This window comes from Oryx dammah, unplaced genomic scaffold (genome assembly GCF_014754425.2).
Source record: "Oryx dammah isolate SB20612 unplaced genomic scaffold, SCBI_Odam_1.1 HiC_scaffold_25, whole genome shotgun sequence".
Taxonomy (NCBI): Eukaryota; Metazoa; Chordata; class Mammalia; order Artiodactyla; family Bovidae; genus Oryx; species Oryx dammah.
In genome coordinates, this window is record NW_024070209.1 from 25831107 (window position 1) to 25850419 (window position 19313).

General features: G+C 35.6%; 1 protein-coding gene across 2 annotated transcripts in view; it reads right to left on the reverse strand.

The window, feature by feature from the left end:
- The window catches only part of LRPPRC (leucine rich pentatricopeptide repeat containing), a 102650-nt gene that overhangs the window by 63588 nt on the left and 19749 nt on the right, over positions 1-19313 (reverse strand). For both annotated transcript variants that reach the window (XR_005718397.1, XM_040224716.1), the window contains exons 12-14: positions 12414-12532; positions 10866-10959; positions 7621-7687 (exon numbers count right to left, since the gene is read on the reverse strand). Coding sequence is in view for 1 of the 2 variants with exons in the window: in XM_040224716.1 (XP_040080650.1) it covers positions 7621-7687; positions 10866-10959; positions 12414-12532 (280 nt within the window). In the remaining variant the exon portion in view is untranslated. The remainder of the gene's footprint in view (positions 1-7620; positions 7688-10865; positions 10960-12413; positions 12533-19313) is intronic.

A 19313-nucleotide genomic window follows, 5' to 3' on the forward strand; every position in this document is an offset into this window, starting at 1 on the left:
CGACTGAACTGAACTGAACTGATGGAATCATATACTGACATATGCATCATGACATATGCAACCTAAGCCCAAACAGCTCCAAAAAATTAACATTTATTTATGTGTGTGTGTGTGTGTGTGTGTGCGCGCGCGTGTGTGTAAATAAACGGAAAGTATAATAATTTCACAAAATGCTAAAAGTTAATAAATGGGGTATGTAAAAGATCTCTGTACTACTCTTATAATTTGCTATAAATCTGAAATTATTTCAGGAAAGCAAATAGAATAGCTCACTCACATTGTGGCTGTTTAAAGGAAAAATTATTTACAAAACTGGGTAACCAATGAACACTAAGTCTTAGGCTATTTGTAAGCTTTGTAAACTTAATGTCTATAAGCTTTGTATATTTAATTCAAACATGGAATCTACTTTCAGAAGATTAGTTATGTGTTTTAATGATAATATTACAATGCAAATATAATGTATATATTTACTATAATTATGTATATTATACTTACACTGTAAAAATACCCACAAAACTTACAGACCTCTTAAAATCAGCACCCACAAAAATTCACAGGCCTCTTTAAACTTGAGATTGAGCAGTTTAGAGTGAACTGTTTTGGTAAGTTAAGAAGTGAGTTAAGAAGGCACTTGTTTTTACTTTAAAAACATTCCAAATGAACTACTGACACACGACAACGAGGATGGATCTGGGGGCAACACACTGACTGGAAAAAGGCCAATCTCAATATATGATTTATGTAACTTTTTTTCCATTTATGTACCTTTTGCAAACTAAAATTATAAAAACTGAGAACAAATCAGTGGTTGTCACAGATTAAGGATGGTCAATGGAAGCTAAAGAGGTAATGGCAGGGAGGTGGGGAATTTGTAGTGATGGCATAGTTCTATATCTTCACTGCAGTAATGGTTACTCATGTCTATGTATGTGATAAACTGTCAGAACTACACACATACATTGTATGAATGTAAAATTTCCAGTTTTGGTAATGCACTGTAGTTATATAAGATGCAACCACTGGGGAAAAATGGGTACAGTGTATATAGGCCATTTATGTCTTACCCTTGCAACTTTCTGTGACTCTAAAATTATTTCAAAACAAAAAATAAAATGTGTTCCATGCCCTGCTAGAATCCTCTGCCTTATGATAAAATCATTCCTCCTACTAAAATACATTCAGAAAAAGTTTTTAAAAAAATGAACCTGTATTTTGTAAGTGGAGAAAAATGTTTACAAAGCCCTACATTGTACACATAGTCTTTTTCATTACAGTTTATCACAGGATACTGAATATAGTTCCCTGTGCTATACAGTAGGACCTTACTGTTTATACAGTAGTTACAGTAGTTACAATCTGCTACTCCCAAACTCCTAATTTATTCCTCCCCCCCTTTTCCCCTTTGGTAAATCTTAACACCCTTATGATAGAAAGTGAAGAACTAAAGAGCCTCTTGGTGAAAGTGAAAGAGGAGAGTGAAAAAGTTGGCTTAAAGCTCAACATTCAGAAAACGAAGATCATGGCATCTGGTCCCATCACTTCATGGGAACTAGATGGGCAAACAGTGGAAACAGTGGCTGACTTTATTTTGGGGGGCTCCAAAAATCACTGCAGATGGTGACTGCAGCCATGAAATTAAAAGACGCTTGCTCCTTGGGAGAAAAGTTATGACCAACCTAGACAGCATATTAAAAAGCAGAGACATTACTTTGCCAACAAAGGTCCATCTAGTCAAGGCTATGGTTTTTCCAGTGATCATATACAGATGTGAGAGTTGGACTATAAACAAAGCTGAGTGCTGAAGAATTGACGCTTTTGAACTGTGGTGTTGGAAAAGACTGTTGAGAGTCCTTTGGACTGCAAGGAGATCAAACCAGTCCATCCTAAAGGAGATCAGTCCTGGGTGTTCACTGGAAGGACTGATGTTGAAGCTGAAACTCCCAACACTCTGGTCACCTGACGCGAAGAGCTGACTCATTTGAAAAGACCCTGACACTGGGAAAGATTGAGGGCAAGAGGAGAAGGGGATGACAGAGGATGAGATGGTTGGATGGCATCACTGACTCAGTGGACATGGGTTTGGGTGAACTCCGGGAGTTGGTGATGGACAGGGAGGCCTGGCGTGCTGCGGTTCATGGGGTCGCAAAGAGTCGGACATGACTGAGCGACTGAAGTCTGTTTCTGTTTTGTAAATAAGTTCATTTATAACATATTTTAGATTCCACATCTAAGTGTCTTTCTAACTTACTTCACATACGTAGCATGATAATCTCTAGGTCTATCCATGTTGCTGCAAATGGCACAGTTTCATTCTTTTTTATGGCTGAGTAATATTCATGTGTGTGTGTATGTGTGCGTATACACTGCATCTTCTTTATCCATTAGGAGATAGCATCTTCTCCTCTACACGTTCATAAGTATCAAGACTAGTTTGCAATTGCTTTCTTACTTTCTGGTCTGTAACTAATTAACAAGTTGAAGGCAAGAAGATTCCTGTTCATCCTTGAATTACCTATTATCTCGCAGTCTAGACCTAAGCACACACTAAAAAGAGTTAGATTTCCTGAGTACTCACAAACTATAGTTCATGAAGTATTTTCCTTCTCCTTGTAAAAACATCATGAGTGGGAGCCTCATTGGCTGACTGAAAAAAGGAACTTAACATCTGGCACTTAACTTGGTTGACTTCAGTTGGAGAATCCCAGGGACGGCGGAGCCTGGTGGGCTGCTGAGCCTGGTGGGCTGCTGTCTATGGGGTCGCACAGAGTCGGACACGACTGGAGCAACTTAGCAGCAGCAGCAGCAGCAATGTCAGAAACTTGATTTTTTTTTAACATGTGAAAGGCCCCACTGTTCAGTGGTGCAGAGTCCCATTTCTCAAGCTCAAACTGTTGCCACCAGGTCAGAAAATCTCTCCTTATATCACAGAACTCTATCTATGGACTATAAAGCCTTAAATGCCTCCCAGGCAATTCTTTAAAAAATAATAATAATTTCTCTTATTTGGAGGATAATGACAATATTCCGGTGGTTTTTGCCACACATCAACATGAACCAGCCATGGGTGCACATGTGCCCCCCCATCCTAACCACCCCCACCCTCTGCCCTCCCCACCCCATCCCTCTGGGTTGTCCCAGAGCACTGGCTTTGACTGCCCAGCTTCGTGCATTGAACTTACACTGGTCATCTATTTTACATACGGTAATATACATGTTTCAATGCTCTGAAACATTTGTTTTTGGTATGTTGCATTGTCAACAGAAGTTTGAACTATCTTCAATGACATTTTGTCTCTCAGAAGGAACTCAATATTTTTGGTGGTAGAGTTTTCAGTAATATAGAAAATATACGCGGCCTTGTTTCTCATTTGAACTTTGTTCAATTAGGGGTATTGTTAAGAGGAAAGAAAGTCTTATACTAAACATCCTCTTGCCTTGGATTTGACAGAAGAATTCACTAACTTTATCAGTCAGAAGTAAATATCCTTTAAAATACTTTAAAAGTAGTTAAAAAAAAAAAAGTAATAGTAAAAACTCCCTAATAACCTTGAATAATCCCTAACTAATAAGCAGTACTGAATTTTAAACATTTTTATATAGGTGACTTCACATTCATAGGTTAACAGACAATTTAGTTTATATATTGGGAAACTTTGGGAATGCATTACACTTGACTGGTATTCAATGACCATCTCCTGAGCTTATCAACTTACAGAAATACTAGCTTGCTACTTAAACACTACTCTAAGAATATATGTACAGAAGTGTTGGTCTTTCCGAAATACTGTGGGATGGCATCAAAAAATCAATCTGTGCCCAAACAGGTGACAGAACACATTGAAGGAACTACTGCCACTTGGACCAAGGGTTCTGCCACTAGGGCAGGTTATACTAAAGGGAGATAACTGTTCCAAACACTGTATTCCAATAGGGAATTGCACATCCATATTTTCCTTCAGTTCAGTTCAGTCGCTCAGTCGTGTCCGACTCTTTGCAACCCCATGAATCGCAGCATACCCGGCCTCCCTGGTCCATCACCAACTCCCGGAGTTCACCCAAACTCATGTCCATTGAGTCGGTGATGCCATCCAGCCATCTCATCCTCTGTCGTCCCCTTCTCCTCCTGCCCCGAATCCCTCCCAGAATCAGGGTCTTTTCCAATGAGTCAACACTTCACATGAGGTGGCCAAAGTATTGGAGTTTCAGCTTCAGCATCAGTCCTTCCAATGAATACACAAGACTGATCTCCTTTAGGATGGACTGGTTGGATCTCCTTGCAGTCCAAGGGACTCTCAAGAGTCTTCTCCAACACCACAGTTCAAAAGCATCAATTCTTTGGCACTCAGCTTTCTTCACAGTCCAACTCTCACATCCATACATAACCACTGGAAAAACTATAGCCTTGACTAGACGGACCTCTGTTGGCAAAGTAATATCTCTGCTTTTTACTATGCTATCTAGGTTGGTCATAACTTTCCTTCCAAAGAGTAAGCATCTTTTAATTTCATGGCTGCAATCACCATCTGCAGTGATTCTGGAGCCCCAAAAAATAAAGTCTGCCACTGTTTCCCCATCTATTTCCCATGAAGTGATGGGACCAGATGCCATGATCTTCGTTTTCTGAATGTTGCTGACTGTGGCTCAGATCATGAACTCCTTATTTTCAAATTCAGAGTTAAATTGAAGAAAGTGGGGAAAACCACTAGACCAGTCAGGTATGACCTAAATCAAATCCCTGATGATTATACAGTGGAAGTAAGAAATAGATTTAAGGGACTAGAGCTGATAGATAGAGTGCCTGATGAACTATGGAATGAGATTTGTGACACTGTACAGGAGACAGGGGATCAAGACCATCCCCATGGAAAAGAAATGCAAAAAAAGCAAAATGGCTGTCTGGGGAAGCCTTACAAATAGCTGTGAAAAGAAGAGAAGCAAAAAGCAAAGGAGAAAAGGAAAGATATAAGCATCTGAATACAGAGTTCCAAAGAAGAGCAAGGAGAGATAAGAAAGCCTTCCTCAGTGATCAAAGAAACAGGAAAACAACGGAATGGGAGAGACTAGAGATCTCTTCAAGAAAATTAGAGATACCAAGGGAACGTTTCATCCAAAGACGGGCTCGATAAAGGACAGAAATGGTCTGGACCTAACAGAAGCAGAAGATATTAAGAAGAGGCGGCAAGAATACACGGAAGAACTGTACAAAAAAGAGCTTCACGACCCAGATAATCACGATGGTGTGATAACTCACCTAGAGCCAGACATCCTGGAATGTGAAGTCAAGTGGGCCTTAGAAAGCATCACTAGGAACAAAGCTAGTGGAGGTGATGGCATTCCAGTTGAGCTATTTCAAATCCTGAAAGATGATGTCCCTTAGGGGACTAGCTAAAATGACTAGGGTATCTCACTTACTGTTCTATAATTCACTACATTTCTGTTAAATATGAGTAATTATTTCCACTAAAGAATAACTCTAACTTTAAGTGAATCTCTTACATGCTAATCCTTAAGGAGCTGCAGGGCTCTACTGGTGATATCCATCAGTTCTGTTTTCAGAATGGCTTTCAGTCAGTCAATTCCAAAGTTGCTAGATTCTTAGAACTCACACATGGACTGGAATAGTTCACATTTCCAATGATCTCAAAATACACGGGTTAGCAGGTAAAGTATCAGGATCAGGGAGATACTACCTTAATAGCAGGGCTCAACTCATTTAGTGGGAAAAATACTAGTCTAAATGGCAACCCGCTTCAGTACTTTTGCCTGGAGAATCCCACGGAGGGAGGAGCCTGGTAGCCTACAGTCCATGGGGTCGCAAAGAGTCGGACACGACTGAGCAACTTCAGGCAATACTAGTCTAAAAGCTGCACAAATCCTACCTACAAAGCATAGAATGCTAGAGACGTGGGTTGGATCCCTGGGTTAGGAAGATCCTCAGGAGGAAGAAACAGCAACCTACACCAGTATTTTTGCCTGGAAAATGCCATGAACAGAGCAGCCTAATGGGCTACAGTCTGTGGGGTCAAAAAGAGTATGACACGACAGAGTGCGTGCACACACACACACAAAGCATAGAAGCATGCATGCACTAAGAAAACTGTTTCAAGTAACTTAATTCAAGATCATCTCAGAACAAAGCTCAAAAATACTTAGAGGAATTGAAAAAAAAAAATTCCCCACCATAAAATTCACAACTAAGCATCCAGTCAGAAATTGTAAACAAGCACAAATGTATGATGCATAGTAAGAACAAAAATTTAAGAAAATTAGTAGGCAAGGACAGCTGTCATTAATATCTCCATACAGAGAAGAGGGAAGAAAGAAGCACGAATATATTAAGGAGACATGGCATAAATTGAAAAAATAAAAAACCCAAAATGAAAAATATAATGTCTGAGATTCAAATACATTCTAGATGTATCTTTGCCTTAGCCAAAGCTCTGCACAGTATAAGTTAGTCTACTTTCTTCAGAATAAAAGACAAGCTCCTTCATGTTTTTTAAAATATTTTACAATCAAAAAAAAATATATATTTTACAATCTGATCCTAATCAATGTCTCCAATCTCAACAATAAATACTTGCTGAATAAAAGGGATTGCTCAAAAACAGAGGCAGAAACACAGAATAAATAAGGCCTCGGTAATTAAATCAACAGTGTTGATTATGTGCCAGGTATTAATATCTATGTGCTGAACATAGGGCAATAAACCAAACATGGAGCTTATGTTCTAATAATCAAAACAGCTATCACAAAATCTTTGTCACAAAATAAGAGCAAAAAATAAAAAATAATAAGATATAGTATGCCTTTATTTAGAGGCTTTCATTTTTCCAAACTACGATGACTTTGGTTATCTAACTTCCCAGCCCACCACAAACCAGAAGCAACCTACATGTCCATCGACAGATGAATGGATAAAGATGTGGTACGTGTCTAAACACACACATACATACAATGAAATATTACTTAAGCCACTAAACAGAATGAAATATTGCCATCTGCGGCAACATGGATGGACCTGGAGATTATACTAAGTGAAGTCAGAGAAAAACAAGTATCATATGATCTTGCTTGTATGTGAAATGTAAAAAAAAACAGATACAAATGAACTTATTTACAAAACAGAAACAGACTCACAGAGAATGAATTTATGGTTGGTTACCAGCAGGGGAGAGGGGAGGGAGAAATAGATGGGGAGTTTGAGAATGATATGTACAAACCGCTATATTTAAAATAGATAACCAACAAAGACCTACAGTTAAAAAAAAAAAAGTCATCTTGTAATTAAATACTCAAAGCATAAATCAAATATATATGCGAATTTGTCTATACCTTCTACTTGCCATTTTCAGAGTGCCTTCTTTTTCCAAACAAGACCTTTACCAGATCAGTATGCATTTCTTGGAAATGTTTGATATAAAAGGCAGCCTAAACTCAATTCAACTACTTAGTAAGAATAAAACAGATCCAAACCAACAAACAAAAAACAGATAAGGTTATTTCAGGTAACTAACATATTGTAAGATAAGAGTATCTGCTTCTTTCCTCGAATAGTAGGTCAAAAAGACAGAAGAAATCAGTCCATATTTAGACAAAGATCATATAAGGTCTTACCTCCTAAAGCCTAGAATGAGGCTGCCTCTCAATGAAGAAAATGAGAAAGGCAATGTATTTGATTCCACTGCAAAAGAAAATTATCATCATAAAATTCCAGACAAAAACCAAAACTTGCATTATCAATATATTTGGAAAGACATTTATACCAATATCAGTTCAGTTTTCATTTGGGAAGTATTATTTTAAAAATGGAAAATTTTTGATACAAAGTTAATTAGAAAATTACAATAATACATATTGGCAATATAAGCTTTCTTTTAAAAACATTTTACTTCATTTACATAAATTTATACAACTAATGAATTTATAAATATTCTTCTGTATAACTACATTAACTAATCTAACAGCGTACTCAAAGTCAGCCTGGTACATATACCAAGGCTGTATGTTATTGGACAACATGGCATTACGAAGGGAGAGAGTGTAACTACCTTTTAAAAACAGAAGATGCGCGGGGGAGGGGAGGCTCTTTCCTGAGAGTTGTGTAGGATTAGGTTGAACCATTCACATTTCCTCATTCTACTTTTCACTATGATCTATAATCTGCATTCACGCAAGAGTGACAAGCTAAAGTCATAATAACCTCTTGATCTCTGTTAAATAACTGATTTATATCGATCTTTCACTTTTCTGATGATTTTATTTCCTCTACTATTCATTTTGGCATTTAACAGTCATGTTTCAGTGAAACCTTGCATGTTTCAATGCTGACAGTCTAAGCCTAATTTGCCTTAGTGTAAGAATCAAGCTTTAATGCATAAGACCTGATGCCCCACATAACCCTTGTCATAACAAGCATGGGACAGAATCATGGTGAGCATCTCCTGAAGTTATTTTATATAAAATAAGTATATAAAATGGTGCCATGTTATAAGTAATTGTTTTCATCTTTTCAGTACATATGTAAAGTAGCTAGCTACTAACAGATTAAACAGGGACAGAATTATAATAGGTAGGAACCCACTGTGGAGGCAAATTCTGAAGACAGAATTAATAAATACATTTTAGATACCTGGTTAAGTTTTTTAAAAAATTCATGGGAAAAGTCATCATAGGTTTTAATAATATTTGTTCATCTCCCTAAATATGAAAAAAAATTTAACCTACACACATAAGCAGAATTACTTGAGACCAACTGTCAGATCCTTGAACAGGAAGCCTAAGTTTCTCAGAGGTTTCATGTGACATTAGCTCTAAAACCTGTCTCTGAAATGACCTGAATTTAGTCGCTCCAGGAATTTTAAAGTGGATGCACCACATGCTTTCTGGTAACCATGAATTTCGCTTGATCACATTAATTTCCATGCCTACAAACTCAAATGGAGAAATGGTTCTTACTGTTCCACAAACTTGATCAAGATTAGCTATTTCATAAGTCAGGGGGTTGGGATATACAGCATGGTGACTAAAGTTGATAATAATGTATTTCGTATGTGAAAGTTGCTAAGAGAAGATCTTAAGTCCTCATCACAAGAAAAAAAAAAATTTCATAACTATGTATGGGGATGGATGGTAACTAGACTCATTTTGGTGATCACTTTCCAATACATACAAATACTGAATTACTCTATTATATGCCTGAAACTTTTATGTCAATTACACCCTAATTAAAAAAAAAGACAATCCATTTACTTTTCGCTACTACTTGCCATTCCTTGTAGTAACCTAAAGTGCCTCTCTATAAGCAGCCTACAAGCAAATACCAGCAATTACAGAACTAACTGCTCTTCAAAGACCTGTAATTCAAGGGTAAGGGAGGACACTGATGGGAGTGAGCTGAAATCTTCTGTCTTTAAGTTCATGGCAATTTTCTTTTTCACATTTAATAAACAACCTCTTGAAAACTTATTTCTAAACTATTCAAATTAGTATTTTACAGAATATTATCAAGCTTTTATTAATTAAAAAGGTCACCAGAAACATTTCAGCCAGCTGGAAAGCTGCTGACTGAAAACATCTAGTTTCCGTAGCAACAAACAAGTCTAAAACAAATCAAGAGGTTGACAATGAAGTGGAATGGATGGTATGATAAAGGGAAAGGCATCTCTCTTGTATTCACCTTATGTGCCCAGATTCCTATTAATGCTTCTCTGTTTTCAACTTGTCAGTATGAAAAATCTATATATTATATAGAGTGGGAGGCAAAATCAATACACTCGGATAGCAGCCTGCATTAATACCCAACCTTACACTCAAATAACTACACCTCTAACAATCACCATTTTTCATACTGACATTTCACCTTTCCCTTTACAATAATACAATAAAATAAATAAATCCAATTTGTGCATATTTTGAATTAGAGGCTCTATTTTAAATAATGTAGACACAGGTGATATGTACCAACAATCTGGTTTTCACAAAGCTTCCATTTATACAATTTGAATACATGTTAATCAAAGCTTAGCTTTTAACATTTTAGTGGGCTAGATAGATACTGACGTTCATATGTTTGTTTTTAAATGGTGTCTTTTCACAAGACCTGAAACTGTCAAATTAATGCCACAGATAATGTTAAAAAATTTTTAATTAAAAAATCTCTAATTTATTAAAATTAAAATGTCTGATAGTAAAAAAAAAAATAATAAATAAGGTTAAAGTTAGACGATCTTGGTCTGACTCAGTCACCAACTTTGGCCAAATCATATAATCTTTCTAAGCCTCTCTTCATCTATCAGTGGATGAATTTATTAATATGTGATGAACACTGTAAAGCACTCTATCATTTATAAGTGTTTAGTAAACATTTGCTGTGTTTCATTAATGAGGACTGGGAGCTAGCTTCACATAACCTAGGGCCATAATAGCATTAGTTTAGAAAACACTTTCAGAAACCACATCTCATAGGATTTTCGTAACTCCCACAAGGTAGAGAGACAAGCAATACAATCCCATTTCATGAAACTGAAACAAAAGAATGGTAGAGAGATTTGTTTCTGATCCCATAATCAGCAGTTCATCATAAATAAGATCCAAGCCTTTCAGGTCCCCATTCCAACCTTACACCATGCTACTTCCAAGGTCCTTTAAATTTTAAAACTACTTCCAAATTATTTATAAATTTCAATTCATAAACCGTCTTATAAGGATAATTTTTTTAAACTTACAAAAACTTCCTCCCTTTCACGGAAATTACTCTGAACTACCCGAGGCAGAGAGTGAGGGCATGGACTACCCTGTATGCTCTCAAAAGTCACAGAAATTAACACCTGCCAAGTCTACTACTTATGTTGCATACTTACGAAATGATAAAATATAATCTAAGTCTCCATTTACTGCTTTACTTCTCAATTCAGCTTGAGAAAATACATTATCATCATGTGGACATCCATTTTCCTAGGGATAAAGCATATTTCAATGATAATATACCTCAGCTAAAAATATTCAAATTTCTTCATATCAGAAACTCTAATAACCTTTCATTTTAAAAGATCATTTTCTAAAATACAAATAAACTGAATAAACAAACTATAGCAAAAGCTATGAGATGGAGTTTCAACATCCTAAATTAAATGTTTATCTTCAAATTCATATAATCTGTTACTATTAGAGTGCCTTCCTTCTAGGGAGAGTTCACTACTGAAGACATTAGAACTGCTCTCTCATTTACAACAGTACTAATCCAAAACAAAGAATGTATTGATCCAAAATGATATTTTAAGGCATATAATGAGGTACAGGTCAAATTTATTTTTACTTAACTCCAAATGGTAATTACTTGTCTCAATATCATATTTAATAATTTAAGTAAATGAGCTGAAATTCAGCTGAACATATTCCCTGAACCACTTTATAATAACAGCACAATATTAAAAATCAACTAGTCAATAATAAGAAATAAAGATATATTTTGGTATAATATACAATAAGACATTTAATCATAAAAAATAATTTGTGGAATTACATACTATAATGTAAAGGTGCCAAGTGAGAAGAATAAGTTTTGGGGAAATAAGAATATGTGAGGAAATTACCTTTTTTAATCCATTTTTTTAACAGATAAATATGGATAGCATAGTCTCAAAATACACTGTTAAGGACTCAGGGAAGAAAGCTAAAGACACTCAAGACATAAATTGTATCTTTAAGAGGAATGTAATTATGAAATTATTTAAAAGAAAAGATACTCTAACAACATAGAAAAATAAAGGCATTATGTGAATAACCACCTAAGAAACAGGTCTTCTGAGCAAAATACTACTTCTTCAAGTATGTGGTACTCTACAGAGTTGTTCCTAATTGCCTAGTGCTTTATTCTGAAAATCAAAGTGCAACCATTTGCTGAGCCAGTGCACTATCCAAGTTAATTTTTCATAGGCCCTTTTATGAATGTCTTGCTTATTCTGGTGAGGACAGGGATGTGTCTGGTAGGAAAATAAAGCTTTGGGGTCAAACAAAAAATTATTCAAAAAAAAAAACGGAATAGTAAATTTATTAAGAGTTTATTATGAAAATTCATAGAGAAGTGAAAAGTACTACTCAAAACATAGGTACAGTTACATTGTAGAGCGGGGTGAAGAGTGAAATTGTTTTATTTAAATTTTGTGTGATATTGGCACGTTCTCTCTTCAACACAAGACAAATGTTACTTTCCCTTTTAAAATTATTTTAAAGTTTAACAACTTTACAGGTGTTACACTCATCAATATTTTCACAAAGCTTTAGAAAGTTATATACCAACATAATCATTTTAGTCCTCAGCTCAGTGACTTTTTCCCTTGGTTACCACAAAACACTAGGGAGGGAAGATGCTCTCTTCAGTTATGAAATTAAAGCCACACTGTGCTCACCTGCAAAACAGCACGAACTGACTTTATACTATCAAAGCACGGAAACACGTAATTAACGTAGGTCTCCTGATCAGGAGTTACTCCTATTTCATGCATTCCTTTGAGGACTTCCACTACACCTGTAAGATCAAATTTAAGAACACAGAGATGAAGACTTAGAATACATTAACAAAAGATGAAAAGTTCAGTTCATCTATTTGAATTGTAATGTAGGAAAAGTACTCGGCATTTTGTTTGTCTGACAGAGAACAAAACTGGGTAATAACACGCTAAATGAAAAAAATTAAACTACTCCTTCCTTCATCTCTCCCTATTAATTCAGGAGTAAACAGTAAGGAAATACTCCAGAATTTATAAGAAAAATGAAAACAATTAAGCCAGGTGCTTAATAATTTCCAGTATCCCAACTGAACAGAGATCATAAAACATCACTGCTATCACACAGCATTGATGGATCTATAAAATAAAACTTGACATGAATAAATATCAGAGACAAGGGATTAGAGGAGTGGGGTGAGAGGAGATCTGTTTGAGACAAAAGTTTTAGAGTTAAGCACGTATGTAAAGAATTCCCTTATTGTATTAATAACTACCTTGTGAATTCTTATTTAATAACACAAGAAAGAATAATTGATTCTAATGAGCTAGTCTCATTGTATTTTACACTGTAAGAATCTAGTAAATTGTTCGTTCTTTCATTTCCCCCATTCATAAAAACATCTTTTATTAACTTCTCAAAAGGACAGTTCATGTTTTCAAAAGCTATGGTTAGCTTCAAATAGTACAAACTGATTTCTTTAAATTAGACCAATTAGCTCTAGAATATTGTCAAACTACTCAGGTGCTACCTGCTTTGACAGAAGCAAGTTTAAGAAAGACCTCATTTGTTTTTAGAATTTACTTCTTTAGAATTTACTTCTCTTTAGAATTTACTTCTTTAGCTTCATTACTTTCACATTATTAAAACTTCCCCTAAAAAAAAATCCCTGCTTTTGATCTATGGTATTATCTACATAAAAGCTATATTTCTTTAAGTTTCTTATGTAATAGATTCTAGTACAAAAACTTGACTATAAATTCTCACTGAATACAGAATTGCAAGTCAGAAGACAAGTCTGACTACATTACGAATATTGCACATTTTTTAGATAAAATTCAGATTATGGATCAAAACCTTTTAAACAATTCATTATATTTAAAATTACCCAGTATTTTCAAAACCTTAATTAGATGTATTTTTCAAGATGTAAAAATAACACAGGGAAAAAAACCCCAAAAGACAAAGCATGTGCTTACATATAAAGAGAACACGCATGTCAAGTTGGTCCCTACAGCACACACAAGCCTAAATAACTGCAAGAAAAATCGGAAGCTATTCCTCCAACAACTCTCTGAGAATTGTACTAATAACCTTTATATCTATCATAAAAATGGCAAGTCACACTGGGCTCTTCTTCATACACAAAAATTACTAAGCACTTGGCACAGTACATAGCTGCTTTTCAATTACTAGTAATAGACCTGTGCTAATCTAATGTCCTCAATGTATCTTCTGGCTAGTAATGACTACTTTCATGAGCACAGTTAAAGTAAATTTCTAAATTTCAGGTACGACATTACAGTGAAGTGACAAAACAAAAAAGCAAGGTTTGCAGTTTAAAGAGACTTAGCTTTCAACTCTGGTTCTGGCACTTAATGGCAGAGTAAATGTGAGTAACTCCACTTTCAGTTCAGTTCACTTGCTCAGTCATGTCCGACTCTTTGCGACCCCATGAATCGCAGCACGCCAGGCCTCCCTGTCCACCATCAATTCCCAAAGTTTACCCAAACTCATGTCCATCGAGTCGGTGATGCCATCTACCATCTCATCCTCTGTCATCCCCTTCTCCTCCTGCCCCCAATCCCTCCCAGCATCAGGTCTTTTCCAATGAGTCAACCCTTTGCATGAGGTGGCCAAAGTATTGGGAGTTTCAGCTTTAGCATCAGTTCTTCCAATGAATACCCAGGACTGATCTCCTTTAGGATGGACTGATCGGATCTCCTTGCAATCCAAGGGACTCTCAAGAGTCTTCTCCAAAACCACAGTTCAAAAGCATCAATTCTTCAGTGCTCAGCTTTCTTCACAGTCCAACTGTCACATCCATACATGACTACTGGAAAAACCAGAGCCTTGACTAGACGGACCTTTGTTGGCAAAGTAATGTCTCTGCTTTTGAATATGCTATCTAGGTTGGTCATAACTTTCCTTCCAAGGAGTAAGTGTCTTTTAATTTCATGGCTGCAATCACCATCTGCAGTGATTTGGAGCCCCCCAAAATAAAGTCTGACACTGTTTCCACTATTTCCCCATCTATTTCCCATGAAGTGATGGGACCAGATGCCATCTTAGTTTTCTATTTCTTCTTTCTTGACTATGCCAAAGCCTTTGACTGTGTGGATCACAATAAACTGTGGAAAATTCTCAAAGAGATGGGAATACCAGACCACCTGACATGCCTCTTGAGAAATCTGTATGCAGGTCAGGAAGCAACAGCTAGAACTGGACATGGAACAACAGAGTGGTTTCAAAAAGGAAAAGGAATAAGTCAAGGCTGTATATTGTCACCTTGCTTATTTAACTTATATGAAGAGTACATCATGAGAAATGCTGGGCTGGAAGAAGCACAAGCTGGAATTAAGAGTGCTGGGAGAAATATCAAAAACCTCAGATATGCAGATGATACCACCCTTATGGCAGAAAGTGAAGAGGAACTAAAGAGCCTCTCGATGAAAGTGAAAGAGGAGAGTGAGAAAGTTGGCTTTGAGCTCAACATTCAGAAAAACTCCACTTTACGGGGCCATAATTTCTAAGCTTACACACTAGAAATGGCAACATACCCAAACTGTGCCTTCTAGACATTTTAACACATAACAACAATTTAACATTTAACATTTGACTTGATCCTGCTACCTACTATCCATGTAATAAGAAAGGCAATACATCAAGGCACTCAATAAACAGAACAATTTTCTGACCTGTAAGAGTCCAAGCCTATTAAATGGATGGAAGCAAAGTATCAAAACTGCAAACATTACTCACAGGTATGGGACAAAGTCTTGGGGTCTAGGCCTACAGGAAGATGGAGGACAACTGAAAAAACAGACTGAACAAAAAGAATCCCAGTATTGCAACTCAGTTGATCAGTATATAAAGTTCTATATTAAGAAGCCTACTCGGGGGAAGAGTATAGATTTCTCTACTTAAATAAAGTTGGAAATGCCTCCAGAAGTCCAATAATCTTTATTTTAACAAAAATGTTAAAGTAAGCATTTTCTTCAAGGTCAAAGACATGTCCTAAAATAGAAACATTGTTTCCTAACTGCAGGTAGGTGCTTGAAACACTACAAAAAAGGAAAAACCTACACTTTCCCCTCCAATCAGAAGGACCTAAGATCAAGTCCTTTTGGACTCAGGAATGATAATAAAGCTCCATATTTACTTCTCAGGGTGGTCACTGAAACTAAAATCTGTGTGAAACCCTAAAAATACTAAACAAATGTTAATAGTAACAACAACTAAAATTTTTTTAGCTGTCTTAAAATACTCTAATAGCATAACTATTTCATTTTCTTGCAAACAGGTCAACAAACTGACTACAGAAAGAAGAGTCCTATACACAAACACTTCTCATCATCAATGCCTCAAATATATTTTAATCTCTTAATTCTCCAATCTTCTAATAATGCTTTTCAGGTCAGGAAGAGAGCATTCTGCCTGTTTAGATGACCTGCATTGGTACCATTTTTTAACTTATGTATCTTTCCAACTGAAACTAAAGCAGTTTTATGAAAACCTGGATTCCCATCATTGCTCAGATGAGTTCAGTCAAGGATATTCACTTCAGTAACTATAGTCGGACAGGAAGATGCAAACACTTCTCAATAAGAAGAAAGAAAGGTGAATGATCTGACATACCTACATATATCTTCCTCAAAAATACAATCCACATTTTTAAAAAATATTCATATATTAACCTAGATAAAAAGGGCCCCAAACCTCTGTGACCTTAGAAAATCTAAATGATCTAGTGCACAGCATTTCAAATGTAAGCACAATATAGTTTATAAAGCGAAAGGGAAGTCGCCATTCAAAAGTTTTAAAGGAATTAAAGTACTACAAACTACTGGGAAAGATACATGAGTTTTCTGAACAAATCCCACTGACTAGGGCTGTTTACGCCACATGATTTTAGACTCTACCCAGAGAACTCACTTTACAAGGAGGGAATTTATTTTTTAAAAAGTACCACCTAAAATAAGGATTCTTTTTTATTCTACTTGTTTGACTTAGTATGAATAGAAAGCTAGCTTTCTAATTTATATTCACTCAAAACTTTGATATAGTTCCACGTATTTTGGCATCAAGTATTTACTGCTAAAAGTCTAGAAAATTTATTACCTTAGTGATCTTTAAAACCAAAAAAACTGAACAAGGCTTGAAGCTTCTAATCCAATTCTGAGAATATAGAGAAAATACTATGTTTTTTAAAAATTAAAAAAAAAAAAAAACAGGAAATTAATGTGTGATACAGTATTGTTAACTAAAGTACAGATTTTGTTCAAATTAAAAAAACTTATTGTAAGCCATTTGGGGGAAAAAGGTAAATTGCTTCCAATGAAACCACACATAGATGCATTTCTATTTGTTTGTTTAGATTTTCAATAAAAAACATTTTACTAAGAAAAATAAAAAGTACCTCCTACTCAACCATTTTACTCAACTGGTATTTAAGCTTTCATACCAGCCTTTCCTTTCATATTTTACCTCTTTTATATTCTTATTTTCAGGTTTCTAAAAATATACCACGGCATGTAGATCTTAATCATTCTGCATTATTTCCTCTCACTTGGGCCAGTCCACTAAAATTCTAAGAGAGGATTTTTCCATTTGCGCCACAGAGAACACCAGCAAGATAAGCCATGAGGAAGTCGTTATAAGAATCTTTTTTAGGGCTTGGTGATGGCCAAATTTGCAGCCAGAAAAATTCTATTCAATAAACATTTGATCACGCTACAGTTGAAAACTTGGTTCAGTCTGATCTGAGCTCTGAATACCTTTCTTTGATTTCCTAAATAGTTTTATTTTCTCCTCATGAAAAATACTCCTCTACATCCTCATCTCTGCAGCCATTACTGTCTTCTATTTTATTTCTACCAGTTTACATATGACATTCCCCAAAAGATAAAGTCACTGCACTAGTAAGAATGTTACTTCTTTAACTTACAGGGTGCTGGAGAATTGATGCTTTTCAACTGTGGTGCTGCAAGACTCTTTAGAGTCCCTTGGACTGCAAGGAGATCAAACTAGTCAATTCTAAAAGAAATCAGTCCTGAATATTCATTGGAGGAACTAAAGCTCTAATACTTTGGCCAACTGATGCAAAGAACTGACTCACTAGAAAGACTGTGATGTTGGGAAAGACTGAGGGCAGGAGGAGAAGGGGACAATGGAGGCTGAGACGGTTGGATGGCATCACCAACTTGACGGACATGAGTTTGAGCAAGATCTGGGAGTTGGTGATGGACTGGGAAACCTAGCATGCTGCAGTTGGACCCAACGAGCGAGTGAATTGAACGAAAAAAAATATATATAAAATATAAATATAAATAATAATATATATAATTATATATATTATATATATTTGTATATATATTATATTATATTATATAAATATATAAAATATATACAGTCATTGACCTGTTACATGAAGAAAAGTCTGTAGAATACATACTTTATTTTCAGGACTACTTGCAAGGGAGAAATGAGTTTTTAAAAACTATAAACCAGCTGACAATCTCTTGTAGTCTCAGGCTAACTTCCTCAGTTTTCTTATTTTTCCAGTTAAAAATCTTCATTGATTAAAATAACTTGGTACCACTTTTTAAAAATGTCCTTAATTCAAAAATCAATACCTAATTTTTAACCAATAGCTAAGAATTTTTAGAAAACAAATACAGTATATTCATCAATGTCTGAATATGGAGTTGTTAAGGTATTAACAATGAGTATTTAAAATAGGAGGACAGAAAGTGTGTTCTAATCCAAGCACTACTGACAACTACATGTAGAACCTAAGACCATTCACTGACTCTCTCTGGGCTCGCAGTTCCTTCATTAATACAATGTGAACTTTCAAAAAGGTACCTTTGATCCTAAGAGTCTAAGAAAAGAGGGCCAGGAGATAAGAGTCCACTTCTCTACTAGTCTGAGATACAACTATGGAAAGAAATTATCTGAATTCTTTCATGTTTACTAAGTAGTAAAATGTGGTAAACAATTCAAGTCTAGATACTCTGATAGGTTGAGGAAAAAAAATTGACCTGATGAACAAACAAAGGTTTCAGTGGGAGTACTCAACTATATTCTTATCTGTGTACAGTGGACAATACTCATATGCCCAAGGATTTTCATGGAATGATGTAGATTTTCTGTGGTTCAAAAATACTAGGTTAAAGGATACCTCTTGGAGCTTTCAGAACTGGAGGATACACAAAGAGTTAATCAACTAACACATTGTTTTCCCAAAGATTTTTCTAAAAAGGATTTAGATACTTTTAGAGCCAGAAACAATTAGGGAATACTTGTTTCACTATTTCCTTTAAACCAGAAGACAGCTATATATTTAAAACAAAATTGCAATATGAAAGTCTGCTAAAAGCACTTTTTTGTTGTTTGTGCATTTTGTTTGTCACCCAATGTCATACTAACAACCCTGCATCTCATTCTAAAGCACATTATACAGCAAGATAAAATGAAAAAGACCATTTTTTGTTTCCCCAAGGGGGAAGTACTTCTGTTAAAAGCATCTTTTTATGAGACTACTCTTTCTGAATTACCAATAATGCAAACCAAGGAATTAG